Below are 23,873 nucleotides of genomic sequence, written 5' to 3' on the forward strand. Positions count from 1 at the left end.
GCCAAAAAAACCGATCAAAACCGAACCGAATCGAACTAAATATATTTTAATTTATTTTATTTTTATATCATATTACATTTATATTTATTACTTATAGTTTATAATTATGTTAATAATTTAATCTTTTTATTATACAAATCTATACAAATTGTATATTTTTAATAAAAACGTGCAGTAAAAACAATTCGTTTTATAAAAGTTATACAAATTTTAACACCAAAAAAATATAATTACTTAATAAAAAGCTTCTCTGTATTTGAATTTTTTTATCATATTTTTTTCTTAACAATTGAATGTTAAATTTATAACATAATATTTTTAAAAAACTTAAAAAACAAAATTTATTAAAAAAACCGAAAAAAACCGAAACCGATCCAAACCGAATCGAAAAACCGAGAAACCGAACCGAACAAAAACCTAATCCAATGGTTTTGGTTTTCTAAAAACCGAATGGATCAATTTTGGTTTCGGTTTTACGCAAAAACCGAACCAAACCGATCATACTCACCCCTAACTTATAAGTTTAAAGTTAAAATTTGAAAATAGCTGAGATTTTTATTTTAACTATACTTTCATAATATTTTATTTTAAAAAATTTTAGGAATTTTTTGAAGATATGATTTATGATCTCAAATATATATCCACATAAAGTTACTATTTTAAATAGATTATAGGTTCATCTTTTTTTGAAACTTTATAACTTCATATCACATTACAAAATACATCTTGAATTCTTGATAAATTAAAAGGTAAAAAAAAAAAAAAAAAAAAAAAACGTAAAAAATTAAGGGATTAAAATGAAAATTTGGTAAGCTTTCTCAAATCCCCTATAAAACCCACACTCTCTACACCAAAAACCCCAATATATAAATAACAAAATCCCTCCGAATATAAACCTATACATACATTTTGATACATATATTCTAATAAATAAATATAAATAATATTTATATTTTCATTTTGAAGATTAAAATCAATAATCATGCCTCGCGCTTCTAAAAGGAAATCTGAACCCATTAGATCATCAGAGCCTGGTTAGTTCATTATTTATTTATTTATTTTTAAATACATATATATATTTTTTTATTTCATAATTTTTATTTATTTTTGCTTATATTATGACGTTAACGAATCCGGTTTATGATCTAATTATATTAATATTAATCTATTTAAATTTTATTAATATTTGATATAAATTCTGGAATTATACTGGCGGTTTGTTTGCATTAATGTGTGTTTGATTATTATTATTATTATTAATATTGTGAATATGAATTATTGTGTGAAGAAAAGAATTGTGAAATTATGTGTTAGGATGATTAATTGATTGAGAATGTGAGTAGATTTTGTGTCAAGATTGTATTGAGAATAAGTGATATGTTACACACCAGTTGCAGCAAGTTAAATGTTAGACCGGATTATGAGACGAAGGTTACATGTGAGTGCATTGTCTAAATGAAGGTTTAGTGTTTGTTTGTGAAGTTGTTTCTCGGCGATTTTCAAAAGTCGGTGATCAGAATTGAGGTCCGGAAGTGAAGTGGAAGGGAAATTCTTTGTTATAGGCAAATATTAAACCTAATATACGCAAATGACATTATAGACCTGTAAGTTTGAACTTTGCTTGACTAACATTGCCTCTCCAATCGTTGTTAAGTAGCTCATGAATGCTACTCTTTGCTTGATCTACTGCTTTGTTCTTTTGCTCCGGCTTATTTCAGTCGGTGATTTGCAATACTCTCTTCCTTTCGGAACGGTCCTTACCCCAAGTAGTGTCAGTGGCAGGGCTGCTTGACACTGGAAGTCCTTGGACAATAACTGTGATCTTCCTATGAACAAGGCCTTCAATACATAGTGCTATATGTAGGACAGTTCATTTTCAGATTCTGAAACCGCCTGTAACATTGTTTAGGCTCTTTTTTATATCCCTTCTATTTATATTTAGATATATTAAGTAAAAGTTTATGTAAATTAGTGCTCCATGTAGGAGTGGTTTATCTTGAGATTCTGCAGTGCTGAGTATTTGATAATATTGCTGATTGTTGTGATACAGTACTGATACATAAGTTTTACTCCTTTTACTAGTGAGCTGATTTGTAGACTTTAGATTGTAAACCAGGAATTTAAGATCATGTTCGTCAAATGTAATGTACACATAGTGAAAGTTTTGTACCTTTTTGTTCATGTTTGATATATGTTTTATTCTTCTGTTCTCTAGCCGCAAAGAAAGTCGCAAAGGAAGTGGAACGTATAGACAACTTTTTTGCGTCATATGCTAATACTTCAACAGGCATGATCGAGTAAGTATATTCTCTTAACTTAATTGCAGCATGTTCCAATTCTTCAGTAGATATACTTCTTTATAATTCGTTTCTTATGTATATTTTATTGTTGAAGCATGAACATGATCTTTGTTTGTAGTTTCTTAATCTTTTTCCAACAAAGTGTTATAAGATATTTTGTCCATATTTTGTCATTGTTAGTATTTTAGGTGAATTCTTAGAGTTTTTGTTTTTTCTGTATTAGCCCCGAAGGGATTGAGAAGCTTTGTTCTGATCTGTCTGTTGAGCACACTGATGTCAGAATTTTGATGCTTGCTTGGTATGTCATCAACTCTTTCAGCTAAGTTGATTATTTAAGTTAATTCATATGTAAGTACGGATGTTTGAATTGTTATAGGAAATTGAAAGCTCAGAAGCAGGGATACTTTACACAGGTATGCTACAGGTGTGTTTTATACATGCTAAATTCTTACGTTCTTCCTGTATGCCACAGATTTGACAGCTTTGATTGTCTATAGCATTCTTGTTTATTTTCTTGTGTACTATGGAGTGTTCTGTTATTGGGGTGATCGGTTATTTTTGGTTATTATTAGACTTTTATAATTGTATTGTCGTTTAAAGTTTCTACCCTGGCTCAATATTGGTATTTGCTTGGGCCTCATATTCTCCCCCCGACCCCCTGCATGTGTTGCATTCTTTTCATGTTTAGTTTGATTAACCATTGTCTTCATGTGTGGGTATTAGCCAATTAATTTGTATATCTTACTGTCATGTATCGTATATGTGGCAATATGGGTGCATTGGAAATGCTTGACCCACACATGGGTAAAATTATAAGTTGGTTCTGATCAGGTTGGGTTGACTCACCAACACATGTTTATCATTCCTTATATTCAATGTTACTACTAATCAATATGTTAAGAGTTTCTAAATATTTAACTTTTGATCATTTGTTATTGAATGTACTCAAGCCATGTCCAAGGCTTGTATCTTGTCTTCTTAATATTAAGACCATTGTCTTACAATTGGGAGTGCCCACAAGATAGATGCTGTACCAAGATACTGTAGTATAGAACCATAGATATGTGTGAAAGAGCCTTCTCTAATGCATAGTTGCATACCAGATCCTGCTCATGCATTTGGAGTTGACTGAGCGTAAACATTAACTAAGGTATCTAATAGATCATGTAACCTACTATGTCTATCATTGTACATAATACATACTAGAATAATAGATCAATATCTATGTCCATGTCAATGTCATAGTAACTTGGTGCATATTATTAATAGGATTTAAAATATTAGATCATGTAACTTAATTGTTGTAAATTTAGCACATTTTAATATATTTCTGCAAGATTTACTAGTCACAAGCAGTTCAACACATAACACATATGCATAGATGAGAGAAAACATATTCAAGTGTTGATTGATCTGGTACAAATGTATTGTGTATGTTAATAAAATAGGTATCTCATGTAAATATAGTTACTATTTCTCTTTTAGACACCTTTATGGCTTGTCTTATCAGGACGAATGGCGGGAGGGTCTAAAATCACTGCATGCTGACACTCTTAAGAAGCTGAAAAATAAACTTTCTGAGTTGCAGAAAGAGGTATTTCTCTTCTACGTTTTTCACCATGCCTGCATATAGAAAATTTTTTGAAGCCCAAGTAGCATTTAACACATGGTTTTCCATGTCCTTTGAGAAGGTGGCTATGCAAGAAAATTTTGAGGATTTCTATAGCTTTTCGTTTCGATACTGCCTAACTGGTAAGCTTAATATCTTTCTGAATCGAAGAAGCTTCTCTAGATGAAAGATTGCCTTTTTAAATGTATTACGTTTGTGATGGCAAAATGGGCAGGTTTAGTGGGTTGGGTAATGGGGATCACAACTGTAAGATTTTATGGTAGTCCGGGCTGGGTTTGGTTAACCTGCAAAAAGTTTTTCTTCTTCTTTTTTAAGTTCATAAATAGTTGATGTAGTTACAGAAAAATATAGCGTAAAATTAATAATCTGGTTTTCTATTAGTGAAACAAGTTTTGAAGCTCTATGCGTAGTGGGCGGCTTCCAATCCACTTGAACCGCACTTGTTATTGCTACTTTCTATATTTAACTTTATATTCTAAACATATAACTCATTCTGTTTAATAGCATAACTATCAATGAGTTCTTACATACATCATTAATGTTTTTCAGAAGATAAACAGAAGACCTTGGATATTGAGAGTGCTTGCATGTTGCTCGTTCTTGTTCTAGGGCCCAATTATCGAAGTCAGGTTGATTCATTTGTCGAGTTCCTAAAGGTTTGTAGCTAATTGTATATTTATCTTTAATTAAGGATATGATTAAAAATTATATTTTTTTGCAACTGTTGTCATAATATTATGTATTCTTCACTCTTCAGATCCAGAAGGAGTATAAGGTGATAAACATGGATCAGTGGACAAACTTTTTGCGTTTCTGTCAAGAGGTACTCTACAAAATGTTATTTCTGTTGAGTTAAAGATATCGCAATCAGGTTGACTTGGCAAATGGGTGTTGTCAGGTGGTTGGTAACATCGTTATGAGTCTAAAGTGATTACAAAAAGTCATATCTTTTCAGTAATGATCTTTTCTGATCAATGGTTTTGGAGGTTTTAGGTATTATAGGAATACATTTTGGGAGTTTTGACCCATTTGTCCAGTTTGCTTTTTAGTTCTTTTAAAACTCATTTGTCCTATCAGATGTAAATTGTCGGTTTGCGACCTCTTCATTTGAGTGTCCATTCTAGTAGCACTAATGGGACTTAATGTGGTGTAATTAAATTTATTTTACCACGAGTCCCATTCAGACTAGAAGGATGTTCACAATGTTTTATATGATCATGTGCAATCTAGTCATTTCTGTCACTTGCATTTGCAGATAGAGTTCTCAGACCTTAAGAAGTACGATGCCTGCCAAGCATGGCCTTTAATTCTTGACAATTTTGTTGAATGGTTGAGAGAAAAGTCCACATCAGCATAACTCTCCATCTATGACCTCCCCCATTGTATGTTGCTGGTTATACAAGGTAACTGCATATATGACTATGCTGGAAAACCCTATTTTAGTCGTCGTGATTTCTAATTATAACATTCTGATATCATCGTGGTTTAATTTAAAAATACCAACATGTTTTCAGTTTCTGTAACTTTTATACCATTGGATAGCCAAATTTGACATGCTTATGTTGGCTAATTGTGGTTTAAGTTATTGTCTAAAAGAAGCAAAAGTCATGTATACAAACATAATAACTGATTTGCATGTGCTTTCTTTGCAGGAATCATATACAATGATTTCGCTTACAAATGTCGATTTTGCTGGGAAATGAGAATGAATACCTTTTGTCAACCATGTGCTCACTTTGTTGTGCCAAAAGGCACCTCTTTAGACGTCTCTTCTTAGATTTTGTTTATCAGTCTTACATTGTTGAACGTAAAGCAATGTTAATCTCATACCCAAATTTGATGACTTTGGTTATGTGATATGGGGGTGGTTTGATAATTTGAGATGTCGTGGAAGCCTGGAATATATTTTTTGATAATTGGTTCATGATTTGCTTTGGTTCTCATGCTTAGTAACTAAGACCTTGCTAGATGTTGCAAAATGGGAGGTTCAGGGTGACTGAACTGGGTGTCAGAATGGGCTGGTTGGGACCGATTGATACATATGCCCAAATTTTTATTTTTTTTTTAGTAGTGAGGTAGATTTAACTCATTTAAGTAATTAGATTGCATTTGACGTGTTTGACTTCTAAAGAATGCATTCCTCTTATTGAACATTTTTAAAAGCTTGAATGCTGCTCCGGGTGAAGTGGTGAACTGACCTCAATTGAACAACTTCAGATGAAATAGAACCAAGGAAAAAACGATAACGTGAACCATGACAATTATACTATGATTAAAAAATCTTAAAAACCGAAATCAATTTCAATTTTGAAAAACGATGAAGTAAAGCATGACCGTAACAGTTACGAAAGCCTATAAAAAGCTTACGAGCCAAAGTCAGCCTCATAAGAAACATCTTTAACTTTTGAGGAAATTTTTTATAAAGGTGAAATGTTTCTATGGAATAGAGAAGTAAACACTTACGGGAGCTTCGATATAACAAATTAAGTTTAACTACAAACATGTATACAACTACAGTGATATCGAAGCGGAGTTCATAATCTTAAATGAAACACAATTTTTTAAGAAAAAAAAGATAAATAAAACACGAATAACTGCAAATGGTGACGAATGAACCAACTTGAAGATGAACATTGGCTAACAGAACAAGAAATTGCAACATGTGAAAGTTGCCGATACGTACTAAGCTCATTTTTTCATCTTTTGAAAAACAATAAGTGATCGATACAAACATCTCATGATGAATCATGTATCAGAATTTAGAATGGTATGTGATGATTTCAAAAGAAACAAAATATTCACCTTGAATACACTAAGCTTACCAGTTAACAAACAACAATAAGATTATATGAATAAAAATCCTCAAAACTATATTGCCTACACGCACCTTCTCCTGGAAGGACATGAATACATAAATCGAAAAATACATATACCCAGTGAAGTTTTCGTTTTAGCTTCTTGAGATCATTCCCTCAATGTTATAATGAAAAAGGATTTTACGATGGAATGAGAATGATTCAATCAGCTGGATTGAATTGAATATTTTTTATATATATGCAATGTAAAAGGAGTGTGAAAGTTGGGTTTTGTCCCACATTGGCTGATGAAGAGAATCAAAAAGAGTGGCGTGGTTATAAAATGAAAGAGGATGAGCCTATGAAAAGGCACGCAGCCACGCAGTGAGCACAAAGCGAACTATTCTTTCGCCTTTTACTAAAGAATACCGTGTGTTCGTTGTTTTTAAGTGGCATACGCTTATTTTTGGAGAGCACTTTCAATAATGAAGGGCTCCTATCATTCTCAGTTTAAGTTATTGCCATCTAAAAATTTTTCTCATCTGGAGTTTCTTTTTTGGTTTTGGAGAGTTTCTTATTTAGCCACAGCCATAATTTTTCTAATTAGTTTAAGTTAGTGCCCGTGTTACAGCGGCTAGAAGGCGTAGACAATATAAAAAGGAGGTTGTGGTGGAAATCGAGGTGGCGGTTGAAAAAGAGGAAGGGATATTATGGGAATACTGAAAAATGTGCTTAATTTTCTAAAATAGATGTCCAATATGCTTTATAAGAGACTAGAAAAGAAGTAGTAGTCTTAATCGATAGACTAAGCTGCTTTCCGTAGAGTGCTATGAATAATATAGCTAGAACATATGTTTCCCACAATTATTTTTGTCAGTGTTAATCTATGAATATGTATTCTGGAACATAACTTAGCATGTACTAATAAATAAAAGATATTATAAACTTATAATTACTACGAATTTAGATATGAGAAACTGTAATACTCGTATGATGTTAATAACATCATGGTGCTGCAACCACCGGGTTAAACTCAAGTGGCCAGGGGTGTTTCACTAAACCTGTTATGCGGGATCACGGGGGAGTTTACTCCAAGGTCTCGAGTTCGAGCCTTGGTAGTTGCTTCTCGACGGTATTTTCAATTAAGGAGGTGGTATGGTGAGAAAGGCTATTTAAGAACCGCTTATTGCGGGAATATTTCGTTGTGCGATTAGCACACATCATACGCGTCTGAGGTAAAATTCACTAGTAAAAAAAAAACATCATGGTGCTGCACTCACACCAATTTTCACACATGTTAAATAACTTTTCTTTAAATTTAAAGTTTGTAAGAAAACATTATATAAATTATCTCATTTAAATATAAACAAAATAACAATCACGATAAACAATCACTATTTGAATCGAATTAAGTGGTTAATATTTTACCTCTGAAGAGCAGTTATTATGACTTCAATATTAGTAAAGCAGGAAGTTTATTATTTTTAAAAGTAAAATTAGTTATTTTTCGTGAGAAAATAAAATTACAGCAAGAATCAAAGTCTTTAAACGGTAAAAAAAAAAAAACCGCACATAAACTTAAATTAGACGACTCTATATATACGAGTATACAACGGTTTCTCAATGTTCACCAGCGCGTCATTTCACGCGCCAACTCCGACCGTTCTCTTTAATCCCTTCAGCCAATCGCTGCCGTCATCCCCGTCGCTGTTATCAAATCTCAACCGCAGTATTCGCTTACCAATGGCTGCCTCCATCCGGATTGTTCTCGTCGGAGATATTGTGAGCTTCATTTTCTCCATATACTACTTTATACATCTGCTTGTTTTTACTGTCTGTCATCAAATGATTAAATAAAATTAAACTATTAGTTAATAATATAATTAATAAATCGTATTTGAATTTTTGTAGCATGATGACTGGAATTTACTCGAAGATTCTAAAGCTCTTGAGTTTTTGAAGGTAATTATTAGTAGTTACTGTATTTCCTTTTTAACTGCTTTATTGTATTTGTTTTATTTCAAATTTTAGTTTTTTTTTTAAAATTATTATTTGCCCTAACTTTGTTTCCAGTATATACTATATGAATGTTTGGTGGTATGGGTCATGTTCTAATTGGGAACATTTTGAAAAATTAAAATATATCCGCAGTTCCAAATGTAAGCATATAAACATGATAGACGTGTGTATATCTGAAATAAATGATGATCGATAAACCACTTTTTGATGAGGACCAACATTGTATATAATAAAAACCAAAGGACCAAGTGGTCGAACAATTCATCTTACAATGTCCGTTGTGTTATCTGAAAGCTTGGTGTCATTGTGCTCCATTGAACCTATCTGATTGAACATTTAGTATCACAATGGCTGATGTTTGATGTACCGTATTACTGTTTGTTTGTCTTTTACAGTTTTTCTTGAAAAAAATAATGTTGTATTTTATTAGTACTCATGGGTTATTGCCCTGTATTAATTATGAGTTTTGTGTTTGAAATTGCAGCCAGATTTGGTGCTCTTTACAGGTAGGTTTTATTTCGTAAATGCTTTCCTCTTCTTGATTTAATATGAGCTTTCTTTCATTTTCAGCTTTAAAGTATATTCTTTCGGAATACAGTTTATAGATTTATGTCCATTGTAGTGACCTTTTCTTCTTTATTTTTTTAATCATCTTTTGCTTTTGTGTACCTTGCACGCATTGCCAGGTGATTTTGGTAACGAAAATGTTAAGCTAGTTAGAAGTATTGCGGCACTTAAAATGACTAAAGCAGCTATTCTAGGGAACCATGATGCGTGGAATACTCAAAAGTTCACTGATAAGTAAGTACACTCATATGAGGCATTTAGATCTCTGCAATGAAGTGGAAGAGCCGTGATACAACTATCATGGGAATGCCACTCTTGCCACTAGTAGTTTAACTCCCCTGTTAAGATGCACTTGCTTTAATATCAATGACGTCTTGGTAAAAATTGCTAAAGATGCGTCTCACGGATTCTAAAACAACTATACTTTTCATTTCAGGAGGAACATCAGCAATTCTTAACAGTTTTCTACTAAATCAAAGCAAAATTTATGTCATTCCTTTTTCTAGCATGTGATTTAATGAATATAGCTTCGTTAATTCTGACTGTTTTCCGCTTTTTCTTGTAATTTTTACTTCCTTTTCCACCTTCTAACTTCGTTAGTGATTTAAAGGCCAAAAGATAAAGATGGTGTCCAACTTCAGCTGGAAAGGTGAGCTTGCTATTTCTAGTTGGGCATAATTATTTTTTTCTTGTTACCATATTGTATCCATGCCTCAACGGTGCTTCTAACATCAAAAACGTGTACTTATAATTTATTTATATTTGGTTTAGACTTTACCTACCTGAATAATTTGGGATAAAATGCTGTTGCTGATTGTTTTTATTCTCTAGGCCTTAAAACCTTTTTCTGTTTAATCTGAAGACATATGGTCACATTCTTCTCCCCCAAAACTGAGAAGTTCGTTTTCAGATTCAGGATTTTAGGAAGTCGTATATTAGATAGAATGTATGTTTCGATGCATGTAGTTGTATAGAATTTTGAACCCCAAAAATTCTCTGTGTGATCACCGAGTCACTACTGTTTAGTCAGTTAGGTCTCATTATATAAGGAACTCTCACTTGGTCAATGTTAAACAAGTGTGCACATTACAGGAACTTATAACATTCTCGCCGTTGAAACTATTCGTATCATACGGATGAGACATTTTTTTAGTTATTCTGTAGTCGCTATGTTGCATTGATACTGGGACATAATACTGGGATTACTACAATTACTATATTCTAAAAAAGTGGGAATACAAAGGTCCGCTTCAAGATTGTTGTGCTGGAAGCAGTCTCTCACTCTGTCTACCTCCGGGGGTTGGGGTATGACTGTGTACATCCCACCTCTCCCATGCCGGGCCTTTGACGGGATTGGTTACTGTTGTTACTTAAAGATTGCTGTTCTAAAAAGTAAATTAAATGGTTCATTTAAAGTTGTAAGTAATATGACATGAATGATTGATGTCAATAAAAATGCATCTCTTGTTTTGGAAATGACCAAGTAATCATGATATTACTTTCCCAAGAGCAATTGTGAAAGATCATTTATCCATGTTTATCCTAATTTGAACTCTATCTATTGGATAATTTGTTCATATTTCACGTGATTACATTTGTTAGATGTTATGTTCATAAAGTTATGAATCCCGAACTTTGATAAGCGACAAACCACATTAATATTAAAGATTAAATACAATTTAGATTGTCATTACCACAAACATGTTCCTGCCTGCTTATGTGCAGATCCATTGTTTTTACCGGTAACCAGGCTTGACCAAAATGAATAGTCAGTATTCTGTTACAATGATTATGTTTATTGTCCTATGTTCTTGTTTTTGCATTGTTAGAGAACTCGATGATAAAGTTAATGCATATTGTGACATACAGCTTTGGGGAAGAACATGTTGGTTACAAACGTCTGGACTTCCATTCATTGAAGCTGAGTGTTATTGGAGGACGGCCCTTTTCTTGTGGAGGCGAGAAGCTCTTTAGAAAAAACCTTCTGGCCAAAAGGTCAGTGTAAATGTGTAATACAACTTAGGCATGTAGTCTTCTTATATGTACTACGAAAGAAAAGGATCATAAACTCCTTAAAATCTTAACAGCTTGCAATTACTTGATGACTAATATACAATTGACACATTTGTTACTGATATTGGAAACCACATGTTAGATACGGAGTTCACAACATGAATCAGAGTGCAAAGAGAATCTCTGATTCTGCTACTGGGACACCAAAGAATCATTCTATTATCCTTCTTGCTCACAACGGACCCACAGGTATGCTTTTTACTCAACATGCCCATGTCTTTTTCACTTGCTCATTTTATTTTTACTGTCAGATGGTTGATTTACCATATTAAAGTTTATAGTTCGCATGTTCAGGTCTTGGTTCTAACTTGAATGACATTTGTGGAAAAGATTGGGTGCGTGAAGGTGGAGACCATGGTGATCCAGGTATATAGTTACCTCCGTACTGTATATATTATATTTGACAATACACATATTATTAATATATAATCTGTTACATCATCCGTCCCAAGAATTTTACATGCTTTATCATAGAAAAACATAATACTTTTGAAATACGTAATTTAATTTTTCACTTAGAAGATGGTTTGCCCTTCCTTTTAGGATGGAGGTGGGTTCCTGGCCTTTCACTGTAAGTTAACAGACACATCATGTCCTACTGCATATCAGAATTAAGCTTTGTCTGAAGTCACTCTTTACAACTAGTTTGACCCGTCACCTAGTCATGGTCTGATTTTTTTGGGCATGCAAAAATCGAGAAAATTCAATGGAAATCTTAGAAATGTTGAAGAAGAAGAATACAATTTGATGATGTCAATTCAAATGACTTCCGAAAATAATAGTCAATGAGAAGAGATCTAAGTCACCTAACAAACATGAAACTGCAATATCAATCAAATGTCTTACATACAGCTAAACAATTGTAAAATGTCATCTGCATGAAGGCAAGTTTCTATGGATCCATAGATGAATGTTGCTCAAACTTCCGATAGGTTATGTTTATCTGATCATCTCTATCAAGTCAAATGGGTTAAACTATAAGGTTTTGACTAAAAAGGAAGCTGGTCAAGCATGCCGAAAGTCATCCAGAGTGTCAACAAATATATAAAACCCTTCTAAATGCTTATAAAAAAAAGCCAGATACCTTTTGTGATCATATTTAGCACATTAGTTATCTCGAGCACTAAAAAGAGGAATAGAAAGTGTATTTGGGTCGAGCCAACATGACTCCCCATTTCGATCTGCACCATATATTAGTTGTTTTGACACGTTAACGCCTGCCCATGTTGACACCTGAGATAGTCCCAAACTCCTAATTTTTTAAATGTTTATGTGTTCGTTTCAAGTATTTAGATAAGCAACAAAATATACATTCTAATCAAGTTCAAACTTCCAGAAATTTTGTATCTAATTTTCTAAGCCGAATGCATCTATAGTCTACAGGAATTTGGTTCAAAGATCCCTTATCATGATTCATGGCACAGTATTTCATATATTTGGTGTACACATACAAATTCTCAGTCCTATATATATATATATATATATATTTCTTGTACAGATTTAGAACTTGCTATTTCTCAACTTAAAGGCAACCCCGAATATTCTGTTCCCCTGGTTGTTTTTGGTCACATGCATAAAGAGCTGACGTTTGGAAATGGTCCACGTAAAATGATTGTGCTTGGAGATGACAACACCACATACCTAAACGGGGCCATAGTTCCTCGGGTCAAAAGATTCCGTGACAAACAACAAACTCATACCAGCAGCAGCTCAACTACTTCGACACCATACTCAGAAGGTACATTGCGAGCCTTTACTTTAATAGAGTCGAAGGACGGGAAATTACAGAAAATCACAGAAACTTGGGTTTCAGTTATTGGAGATAACACCGCTCTTGTGGAGGAAAACATATTATTCAGTAATAATGTATGCAGTATTTCTAACCTATAAGAAACTCTTCCTTACAAGTGCACATACATATGTAAATGAAATTGACACAATTTTTCTTTGGCTACCATACTTGTCTTCTGCGAAGGTTGAAATGGGGTGTTATGACTTTTTGTTCGAAAAACCAATCTTTATATATTTATCGTTTCTATACTTTTGGGTAGATATATGACCGGCTACATCTCACATATCCTTGGATAGAGGTATGTATGTTTCCATCCCTCATCCTCCATATTCTGTCTGGCATGGGATTGGATATTGTTTTTATGTATAGTTCGATTCATGTGGGAACAAAAACACTCGAGACATTACATAGACTCTACAAATTGATAGTATCCTAGAGAATTAAAGCTTGAAAAGATTAAGACAAAACTTTAAGCTAATGATGCATGGGCAGGTGAAGTTCACATGAAAGTAGTGGCCCACCATCACCTAGACATGTTGAAAGCTGAAATGAAAACTTATTAAAGCTGATGGCAGGTCAAGTTTTAACCAATTTTGCAAGTGTTGACTCGTTCTTTTAGTATAGTACAACTACCTTTACTTTATTTCATCAGTTTAAGCTTTATTTATAGTACACTCTTCATCAATCATCATTACACCAAATCACCTAGAACATAAGCTTATCTATTTATATAATTATATTGAAATACAGTTTGAATGAGGGTCAATCTGTTAATATGATGATTAGGTTGAATTTATATATTGATTGGTTGTGGTTATTGTTATATTTAAGTGATAATTTATTGACTTAAAAATTATCTAATTTAGATTGAGAAAAAAAAGGAACTTCATCTTTAGCTTTGTTCAAGGCATTGGCTTTTGTTAGGACACCAACTTCCATACCATCTTCATATGTTTGTTTGCTTTTTGACCAGTCCATTCCTTTAAACTTACTCTATTTCTCTTTATTTGTGACTTACTAATTGGCTCTTAAATATTGGTATGTAGAGTTTTTGATGACAAGTGAATATTTGGTTATAAATTTTAGTTAAACTGACTAAAAAGGAGAAAATATTGCAATTTACAAAACCACCTCAAAGGTAACTTGATGATTAACATCCTGGACCTCTCTACCAAAGATTTCAACTTCGAATCTTGCTATAAACAATTTCGGACATGACGAAAGAAATATTTGAAAATGGTCATGTGATATTCCGATCAAGCGGTTTAAACTAGTTTTTTTAAGAGTAATTCAAGTAACTTATGATTGTAAGTTCTCTTTTTCAATAGATAAACTCTCAACCAAAGAAACCTACGAATGTGAGTCTGTAAAAATCATAAGCTTCAATCCTTGTAAAAATTTGTTATAAGGATTTTTTTATATAAGATTTTTATCATATAACGTTTTTATTAAATATATATTTTGAAAACCAGACCGGATGTCAAACCGTCTTTCTTAATAAAGAACTAAAAACAAATATGGAGTCGTAAGTTATCACAATTATATATCAGAAAAGTAATTGTTTGAAAATTGCAATGATATTATGCATAATTTTTAAGTTAGATTAACACAACATGCAATATATAGATTGATAATTAAATTGCTTAATAATTTTAGTGTAAAACTATATTATTCAAGTAAAACGTTAAAACACAAGTAAAATGACAATGCAGACATATCCAGATCAATGAAAGATATTTAAAGAAACGAAAACCTTACTTAACGAGAACTCTAATAGATGATGTATCAATTTTTTAACTATCTGGTCACTGTTATCCGAAATCTAAATAACCACTAATGTAACTTCATGTTTTTTAGTGGTTTAATTCTTACCTTGTGAAATATTTGTCGACTTATGATATTATAAAGAATTAACATGTCATTAATTATATATGTTTCTCGCGTATTACGCGAGTAATAATCTAGTATCTACGAATTACAAGAACTTTCATTAGTACTTCAAAGTTCGGATACATGTCTGTATAGTTCCTTTAGAAAATGCAAAAGGTTGGCGATGATGATAATCAACTATATTAGATCACCCACTCATACATCATCAATTTTTATAAATTTTCGACCTAAACTTTCTATTTGAATTGTGTATATTCCTTTTTTGTCCTTATTTAATTACACATACTTATTTCTTTTTCATATTTGGCCGGTACTACAATATGTTTATCAAATGACTGTTATGTATTTGCTTCTTTAACCAAAATGAGTAATTGCATTAATTTATATGTTTGTGATGAAATTCACTTTTCAAATTTTTTTTTTTTAAATATTTGTGATCCATATTCCATATTACATAATACGTATCAACAAGGAAGATAATGTAAACTGGTAAAAGATTAGAGATCATTGTTTAGATTCTTAAAAGTGAGTTTTTAGGTTTTAATGTACACAAATTTTGACCAAAACACTAAATCGTAGATTTGTGATTCATTTTTCACAACTAAATGCGTTTTAAAATCTAATCTTTGAACCAAAAACCAAACCAACATATATATGGTTCTTTCATTCTTTGGTTTTAAGACGGCATGTGGCCGGAGATCTTTATAAAAGCCGTCTCTTTATCTTTGGTAGAGGTAAAACTGTTTATAGTTCACCTCTCTCATACCCCGTGCAAGAATTGAGTTAGTTGTTTTAGTTGTGTTTTCATGCTTTGGTTTTAACAATTCAAACAATTTTCTTATCTACTCATAATCGAATATATTTGATTAGAAATCAAAACTCTGTGTATGTCAACGTCGAGTTGATGTTAACGAATAACAAACAAAACCACTTTAAAAATAATAAAAACAAAAATTATTCTTAATAAATTAAGGTGCTAAACATTGATAAAAACCAGAAATAAATTTTGTACTTTACACCTATTGTATAGCTTTAATGCAACAAAGCCTGCCAAACATAGACCACCATATGCTAATCAATACACAACTTAAATAGAGATCATCGCCATTCCACCATTTGTATAGAATTTATACACATATATACATATATATATATATTCCTCATTCATAGCAGAAAATTTCACATTTTTTTATTAACTTTTCGATAAAAATTTTCAAACTTCATAACATTTTGTCAAAAATCTTCCATACCCAGATATAAAAATCCAAGCTTTCATCTGGGTTTTCATTTTCTTGGATGAATTAACAATCTTGATGAAGTGGGTCAAATGGGAAATGTAACTTCAAATGTAGCTGCAAAATTTGCATTTTTTCCACCTGACCCACCAACATATGATGTTTTTAAGGATGATGATAATAATGATGATGATCCAACAATAGGTGAAACAAGGCTTGTGTTTACAGGGATTACAGCTGATAAAAATGTTGATGTTCATTTGCTTGATACAAAAGGTGGGAACAAAATTGTTGCTACATTTTGGAAACATCCTTCTGGGAAGTTGACTCTTTTGTATTCTCATGGTAATGCTGCTGATTTGGGTCAAATGAAAGAATTGTTTCTGGAGCTTAGAGCTCACCTTAGAGTCAATATTATGAGGTACCCTTTTTTAAAATATATATATAAATAAATAAATTTATGGATTTTTTTGCAGACCATAGTCCTTAAAAGGGTAAGGCTAACACGCACTTGGGTATTGTATATAACAGTTGATAGTTATTTTTATGTACAATATTTTTCTTTCTGTTTATATGTGTTTGTTTCTTAGCTTAGCGATTATTTTCATCTTTAGAAGGCTTCTTTGAAGTTGGGAATATTTAATATTTTAGGGCTTATGGTTGTACTAATATGTCTCATTTGTGTTCTTATGTGTTTGTTTCTTGTTTTCTTTGATTATGACTGTGAAGTGTTGTAACTTGTAAGTATGATTTTGCTTTCTTGATTATTGCTTTTGAGCTGTTAGGGGAGTTTAGATGTGCACTTTGGTAGTGGCTTATGGAGCTTAGTTGATTATTTTAGGTCCAAGAATCAGTCTTGAATAATTATTAAAGTAGTCTATCTTAATTATATTAGGAAAGTTGTGCTTCAATCATATTGAATGGAAGGGTGTTTGAAAAGTTTCCATTTGGAAAAAATTAAAAGTTCTATTGTCCTACTCCTGAAGTTGCTGTGAACCATTTTGATTCACTTGGTGATGTTACCTCATAAACAGTTAAATCTATTCTAATATTGTCATTCATTACAAAACAGTTGATCTCTTGAATCATTGGCAAAGTGCCTCACACCATAACTTAGTATTTATATGAGGGGTCTGACAAACATTTAATATGCATCATTTATAGCTAAACATAGGTGTTGGAAGAAGGTGGGGAGTGGTGGTAGCCATCCAGAATTGGTGATGTGCAAGATCCTAACTTGAACATGGTAGTTGGATCATTTTATAAAGATATTCTGTAAACATATGTCAATTTCTTCTATAACTAAATTAGGCCACACCTAAATAAGGTTCATGTTTATACGGTGATATCATAGTTGGGCGACAAATTTAGCAGTGTTACACTTTGTAAAGTTTTTATGCTGGTAGCTATGGCTTTTAAACATACACTTGGTCCTATAATTTTACTAATAGTGGTCAACAATATATGTGTCGGGTCAAACATTGCAAGTCTGAGGCCCATGGATTGAGGAACTGAGGAAGTACTATATTCACATTTTACACATCATGAACTTTGCTTCTATGATTCGGTTTCCTTTAGATATCTTTGTTTCAGTTTCCTTGGATATCTTTGTTAAATTAATAAACCTGCAGCTCCAATGATGAGAATTGACTTTTGAAATAGAACAAACCACCAGTTAAGTTTAGTATCAAAGAGTTCTATAAATCTTTCATAAAAATTGGGCCTTTTATAGTAACACTTCTTACATAAAAGGTCAAGTTAATTCCTTTTTAATAAGTAATGATGTTTTGTGTAGTTTATTGACACTATACCTATATTGCAGTTATGATTATTCGGGATATGGAGCCTCCACAGGGAAGGTAAGCCAAAATGCGAAACATGGTTACTTATTGTACATTATTTTCAAGTTATGTCTATCCTACAGAAATCCCAACAAATCCTGTTTTAAGACGAACTTTACCAGCTACAATTTCATGTACATTATTTTCACATTATCTCTATTCTACGAAAATCGCAACAAATCCTGTTTTAAGACAAATTTTACCAGCTACAATTCAAGTTAAAGATACTTTCTGCCTATTTCTGTGATTAATTTTATTGATGACTTAGATTTTGGTCCACAGGATTCTCCCTATTTTTTCCTTAAAAGGATATCTTGTACATTTAATAACATGAATGAAACGTTTTCACCAAAACTGCATCAAATTAAATTTGAGTAGAAAGAAAGAGTGATCAACCAAGTGACCTACTATGAGAGACTCTTTCCATCTATTTATCCCAAAATTAATGAAACTTTTGCATATCAGTAGTAATTTACCTTTCTACCCTTCATGATCCTGATAACTGCAAATCATCCTGATAATGTTGCCGGTAATATTGGTTATTTTGTCATCATAGGAAGGTATGATAGAAATATGACCAATAGGCATACCGCAGACACTCCCACTAAATTACTGATCACTTGCTGTTTTCTTTGTAATAGCCATCTGAATTCAATACATATTACGATATAGAGGCCGTCTACAATTGTTTAAAAAATAATTATGGAATCAAGCAAGAAGACATAGTCTTATATGGACAATCCGTTGGCAGCGGGCCCACGTTACACTTGGCTTCTCGATTACAAAGGTTAAGAGGTGTTGTTCTACACAGTGCTATTCTTTCAGGAATACGTGTTCTGTATCCTGTCAAAATGACATTCTGGTTTGACATTTTCAAGGTAGTTACCAAATTTCCATTCAACATTTTTTCATCCTATTCACTTGGTTTCATTCCACCGACCCTCATTTCTTCTTTATTTCCTTTGATGGTACAGAATATCGACAAAGTACAGAAAGTCAGCTGTCCGGTTCTAGTTATACATGTAAGTCTCCAGATTTTTATTTGACACATAGTTAGCGCCTTTGTCTTACTTCAATAGACAGATAACTGTAAACAAAGGCGCTAACTATGTGTCAAATAAAACATACTGTTTGGATGTGCATCTACTGAATTTAGTTTTAATGATTAAATAATTTGTAAAAGTCTTTGAAATCTGAGTATCTATGAAACTATTGTATAAAATGGACCAAAAAAGACGTGTGATGGAACTAGGAGATGCATCTTGTGAATTTAGAGTTCAAGCCACTCAAGTTATGGTAAAAGGGGTCTTTTATAATTCTGTTTACCTTTTGATAATCGATTTTTTTTTTGTTAGTCTAATTGTCTGAAGCGGGTTAGATTATCATAACCAGCTGGTTCTGTTTCTCCTAACATTACAAACTGAACATTTTGACCACAAGCCACAATGATCAAATAATCAGTTCCAAAATGCAAATCTGAACACCTCCTTAGTATAAATTGGAGAAATAATTGAGATTTTTTTTATTTGCCAAGAATTTTTTAAATGATTTAAATGTTACTTTTCTCGTTAGATGAAGCTATGCTTGATTCATTATTGATTTATTTATATTGTAGGGTACAAATGATGAAATTGTTGATTTTTCTCACGGGAGACGATTATGGGAGCTTGCAAAAGACAAATATGATCCGTTGTGGGTCCAAGGTGGCGGTCATTCTAACCTTGAAAGTTACCCAGAGTACATAAGACATTTACGGAAGTTTATAAAAGCGATGGAGAAGCTTGCATCGAGGCAAAACAAGCAACGCCTTTCTTCAGTCCCGAGTATCAAAGAAGCCAAACACAACCGGTGCTTAAGATTTGGAGGAACATGATCACATTTTTATTGTTAGAAAACTTGTTGACCCGATTCCAAACCATGGTAGGAATCAAGAATCTTGGCGCCGAATCAAAACCACGGTTAGATCTCAAGAATCTTGATGACCTAAAATAAAACATGGCTGTTGAACTTTTTTTCTTTTGAGAATCTTGTATGATTTTTTGTTTATGTTTTCGCGATTGTAATTAAAATGTCAATTTTTTTAATGTTCAGAAATCTTTTAATGTTATTCAATGAAAAATCAAATTTTGTAAAATAAATGTATAAAATAGCTGTGTTTTGATTTGGTCATAAGTACTGCTTTGTTCAAACTTTGTTGACATCATAAAGTGTATGGTACAATTATGCATTTTGGTACAGGTTTCAGCTGCTACACATGCTCAAACTCATGACACACAAAATGTGGTATTTTGAAAGCTGTAAAATATCACCAATGTATGTAATGTATTTATCATTAAATTCTTTTTCCATCCCTGCCTGTCTTCTGTTATAAAATAACGCCGCCCATATCCCCACCACTATTTTTGGTATCTCGACCACTACTACTTTTTGCAGCGAGGGTCGTTGCAAAAAGTGAAAAAAGTGCGGGCCCCCATGTCTATAATGGTAAATATGGCAGAATAAAAACGGACCCCCTGTCAGGGTCGCTGCAAAAAGTCTTGTCAGATTACCAAAAAAATGGTCGGGTTACCAGGCGCCTAAAATAAATGCAAGTTTAGTTTTAATGATGTCTCGTATTACATTTAATGATTTCGTTCAGTCTTTAATGACCTGGTAACAACTTGGCTTTCATTTTTAGAATGGACCATGATTTTGAGCTAATGATCGAGCTATAATTTCATGGTTTTTTTTTCTTATCTCCCCATCTTGTAATTTCTAGCCCCTTGCTAAACCTTATAATAAGTCTAATAAAAATTAAGAATGTTCAGATAAAAATTTAAAAAAAAAAAAAAAAGAATGGACAAAGATTATGAAAATATATTTTTTGGTATCAAATTTTCATTTTTTTTTTTTACTGTTATAAGTTCATCACATTTATAACTTGTAAAGTACTGGTTTAGTAGGTGATAATTAATTATAAGACTATCATGTCAGTAAAAATCATAGTAATTTTTACACTCACAAAATTACAACTTAATAGATTAAGTTGTTTTGAGAGAATCCACATTTTAAAAAAATATTATATTAGTTGGTATAGTAAAATTACTTCTTCCAGCAATTTTCTTGGTCATGATTGCAATTGCATCTATTCCTGGTGGGAGAGTGTTGCTTCTTTTATCATGCAAAATAATGAACATTTCCATTTCTGGAAAAGTTGGATACAGTTACGAATTTATATCTAGAGGTATTCTTTAAAATGTTAGTACACTTTTATTTTCTTCTAGACCATTACAAATGTGTTACATTTTCACAAATTTACAACTAGATTCTTGCAATATAGGTCCAAGTTTGATAACTTTGTAACCATTGATTCCTTAAATTTTTATTGCAGGTTCCTTGAGATGTGTAGATCCCTTAAAAATAATTTTGTTGTTGGAAAATGTGTTTATGATAAATTTAGGTCTGAATTTGCCCGACGTAAAAACTGACAATTGTGAGATGTTTTTGACGATCCGCATATTTTCAGGTGACCTATACATTAAGATCTACACGTCTCAAAGGACCTGCAATAAGAATTGGAGAAATAATCTACGACCACATATTTTCAAATTTGGGATCTATATCGCAAAAACTTGGTCATAGGACGGTGAAAATGGTTAATGGGACACGTGTAACTTCTAATGGCTTAAAAGAAATTAAATAAATTGGTATAATATTTTATACATAATCTTACCCTTGTAAATAAATAAAGAATATTTACTTGACTTTTCTTTTTTTTTTTGAAAGGTGTGGAAAAAGAACTCTTAACTAAACCGGCCAAAAGCACGGCATTTAATTAGGATAATACTATGCTCCCTCTGCAGGACTCAAACCTACTACACTGAAGGAATTTATTGCGAAATTCCTTTAAATATCCTTCACATGTCTCGAACTCGAGACCTCCAACATGTAAAGCTGGTGTTTAACCACTTAGCTATAATGGGAAGTATTACTTGATTTCATATATACCCCAAACTTGCTTTAATACAATTAAACTTATAAATTAGATATATATGAAATTAAAGGTTTAAAAAAGAGAGATATGATATTTGCCCTAACGTAAACATTGTAAACGCCCAATCTGGATTAATTAGTGAAAACTTTGTCAAGCCTCGCCCAAACAAAGCTCTACTCTTGACTCTACTCTTGTTCAATGTAATTTTAAAAGCTTGAATGGAAGGATTTTTTTATTATTTTTTAAACTAACGAAATATATTTATAAGATTCCAGCAGCTAGCTAGAACAGAAGTGATTAATCTTCCTAACCAAATAACCTACAAATTTTCCTAATCACAATATAATGTCATATGGAAAAATCAAGGGGGAAGATGAAGAAAGATAACAAATAGATTACACATGTCAAATGTTTACGGTATTAGAAGGATTTTTAGGCTATTTTTTAAGAAGATTGATCATTTTCCTTTGCTAAATGAAAGTATATATCCTGGATTTTTAGTATATATATTTATTACTTGTTGGAAATAAACATAATATGTCATTACTATATATAATAAAAAGGGAAGTACGGAAATACGTGCAACATTTTTTTATTCTTTTTCATAATATTCATCCTATTGTTAAAACTTTTACAACAACGGTCCTTGTCGTTAATAATCATTAATGATCGTTAGCTTTTTTTTTTGTGTTTAACCGGAGTTGAAATAAATGTTGTACATAAGGTCCTTTTCCCTAACTAGGATTAACGTCCATTTGTTTAACGGTCGTTAACAATTGTTAAAAGCTATTTTAGTGTCTAACGAGATTTACAAAATTTTATTAAATCATGTCTATTTCTCTAACGGGTGGAGGAGGATGTAGTATTTGTTTCAAATTAATATTGTCTACTGGTCGCCTAATTTATTTGTTTAGGAGTCGTATTTGGCTACGAGGTTCGACCAACCTCGAAGGTACATGTCGTTTATGAACAACGACATTACATATTATAGAGGTGAACATATGTTCTTTTTCGAACAACTAACGTAACCTTACACAATGTATGTAATGTCTCCCGGGGCAACGCCCGGGTGACGAACCTCGTTCACAATAAAATGCATTTTTTTGGAATCCGGAAAAGGTGTGATTCAGTGACTTTGATTTAGATGATGTATGTGGCGTAATCAAAGTATCTTGTGATCATTTTCTAACATTTTCTTATCCACCTTTTAAGAGTCTAAGATTTTACCTAGAAAAAATTGAACTTGAAACCTCTTGTAAGAGGCAAGGGTGTAGTGCTAGTCTCTTGGCAAATTGGCAAGTTTTGGCATGTTTCGGAAAATGAGAAATCGACATATGGTGTTGCAAAAAACTAGCTAAAACTAGTGGTATAGCAAACAAAACTAGCAAAAACTTGTCAATTTCATAACATAGCAAAGATAACCGGAATATGAATCAAACTTGCCGGAGAACTAAAAAAGTAACCTTTTTTTGTATAAAATAAAACTTGGGCTGAGAATTTGGGGGTTGGGAATTTCAGAAGTCGGAGACGCCATGATTGCTAACCCGAAGGTTTACCCCGCCAAAATACGCCTCGGATCATCCGAGTCCCATTTTTCGGAACATTTGTATCATCATCGCCCATTTAACAAGCAACCTAAAAAACTGTTCAACGATATCATCATCGGCTAAGAACTACTTTTTCCGGCTACCTATTGCTACCGCTACACTACCAAGCTAATCACAAATAAGCAATTAATGGCAATGTAAAAAAATTAAA

The 23,873-nt window shown here is 32.4% G+C and overlaps 3 protein-coding genes and 1 non-coding gene across 5 annotated transcripts; all 4 read left to right on the plus strand.

The window, feature by feature from the left end:
* The first annotated feature begins 921 nt into the window (after positions 1-921).
* On the plus strand, positions 922-5,868 carry LOC122596480 (DCN1-like protein 4). Of its 2 annotated transcripts, none has more exons than XM_043769061.1 (10): positions 922-1,034; positions 2,216-2,297; positions 2,524-2,598; positions 2,677-2,713; positions 3,811-3,894; positions 3,992-4,052; positions 4,480-4,586; positions 4,688-4,753; positions 5,186-5,333; positions 5,583-5,868. In XM_043769061.1, the coding sequence occupies exons 1-9, from the start codon at positions 983-985 to the stop codon at positions 5,285-5,287; spliced, it is 666 nt and encodes a 221-aa protein (XP_043624996.1). In that variant the 5' UTR covers positions 922-982; the 3' UTR covers positions 5,288-5,333; positions 5,583-5,868. The 2 variants fall into 2 exon arrangements, with proteins under 2 accessions (XP_043624996.1, XP_043624997.1); XM_043769062.1 differs by having other exon boundaries at positions 5,186-5,312.
* Positions 5,869-7,100: 1,232 nt separating this feature from the next.
* LOC122598710 lies at positions 7,101-7,220 on the plus strand. The gene has a single exon (XR_006323700.1). It is a non-coding gene; the product is annotated as a U5 spliceosomal RNA (small nuclear RNA).
* Positions 7,221-8,315: 1,095 nt separating this feature from the next.
* LOC122595804 lies at positions 8,316-13,424 on the plus strand. The gene is made up of 9 exons (XM_043768252.1): positions 8,316-8,507; positions 8,637-8,687; positions 9,229-9,250; positions 9,431-9,545; positions 9,922-9,960; positions 11,181-11,306; positions 11,467-11,573; positions 11,679-11,750; positions 12,883-13,424. Exons 1-9 carry the CDS (start codon positions 8,349-8,351, stop codon positions 13,272-13,274), a joined length of 1,083 nt encoding a protein of 360 aa, XP_043624187.1. The 5' UTR covers positions 8,316-8,348; the 3' UTR covers positions 13,275-13,424.
* A 2,820-nt stretch (positions 13,425-16,244) lies between these two features.
* On the plus strand, positions 16,245-20,207 carry LOC122596781 (alpha/beta hydrolase domain-containing protein 17B-like). Its single transcript, XM_043769412.1, has 5 exons — positions 16,245-16,722; positions 18,124-18,160; positions 18,784-19,020; positions 19,117-19,164; positions 19,758-20,207. Exons 1-5 carry the CDS (start codon positions 16,394-16,396, stop codon positions 20,013-20,015), a joined length of 909 nt encoding a protein of 302 aa, XP_043625347.1. The 5' UTR covers positions 16,245-16,393; the 3' UTR covers positions 20,016-20,207.
* The last annotated feature ends 3,666 nt before the right edge of the window (positions 20,208-23,873 follow it).

This window comes from Erigeron canadensis, chromosome 4, assembly GCF_010389155.1.
Source record: "Erigeron canadensis isolate Cc75 chromosome 4, C_canadensis_v1, whole genome shotgun sequence".
Classification (NCBI taxonomy): Eukaryota; Viridiplantae; Streptophyta; class Magnoliopsida; order Asterales; family Asteraceae; genus Erigeron; species Erigeron canadensis.

Excerpts from the sequence above, each read along its gene's own strand:
- LOC122596480 (XM_043769061.1), top strand. The coding sequence starts at position 983 with ATGCCTCGCGCTTCTAAAAGGAAATCTGAACCCATTAGATCATCAGAG. Across the intron at positions 1,035-2,215 it reads CATTAGATCATCAGAGCCTG|CCGCAAAGAAAGTCGCAAAG; the intron begins GTTAGTTCATTA and ends TCTGTTCTCTAG. Across the intron at positions 2,298-2,523 it reads ACTTCAACAGGCATGATCGA|CCCCGAAGGGATTGAGAAGC; the intron begins GTAAGTATATTC and ends TTTCTGTATTAG.
- LOC122596781 (XM_043769412.1), top strand. The coding sequence starts at position 16,394 with ATGGGAAATGTAACTTCAAATGTAGCTGCAAAATTTGCATTTTTTCCA. Across the intron at positions 16,723-18,123 it reads CTTAGAGTCAATATTATGAG|TTATGATTATTCGGGATATG; the intron begins GTACCCTTTTTT and ends CCTATATTGCAG. Across the intron at positions 19,165-19,757 it reads GTCCGGTTCTAGTTATACAT|GGTACAAATGATGAAATTGT; the intron begins GTAAGTCTCCAG and ends TTTATATTGTAG.
- LOC122595804 (XM_043768252.1), top strand. The coding sequence starts at position 8,349 with ATGTTCACCAGCGCGTCATTTCACGCGCCAACTCCGACCGTTCTCTTT. Across the intron at positions 9,251-9,430 it reads AGATTTGGTGCTCTTTACAG|GTGATTTTGGTAACGAAAAT; the intron begins GTAGGTTTTATT and ends ACGCATTGCCAG. Across the intron at positions 11,307-11,466 it reads AAAAACCTTCTGGCCAAAAG|ATACGGAGTTCACAACATGA; the intron begins GTCAGTGTAAAT and ends ACCACATGTTAG.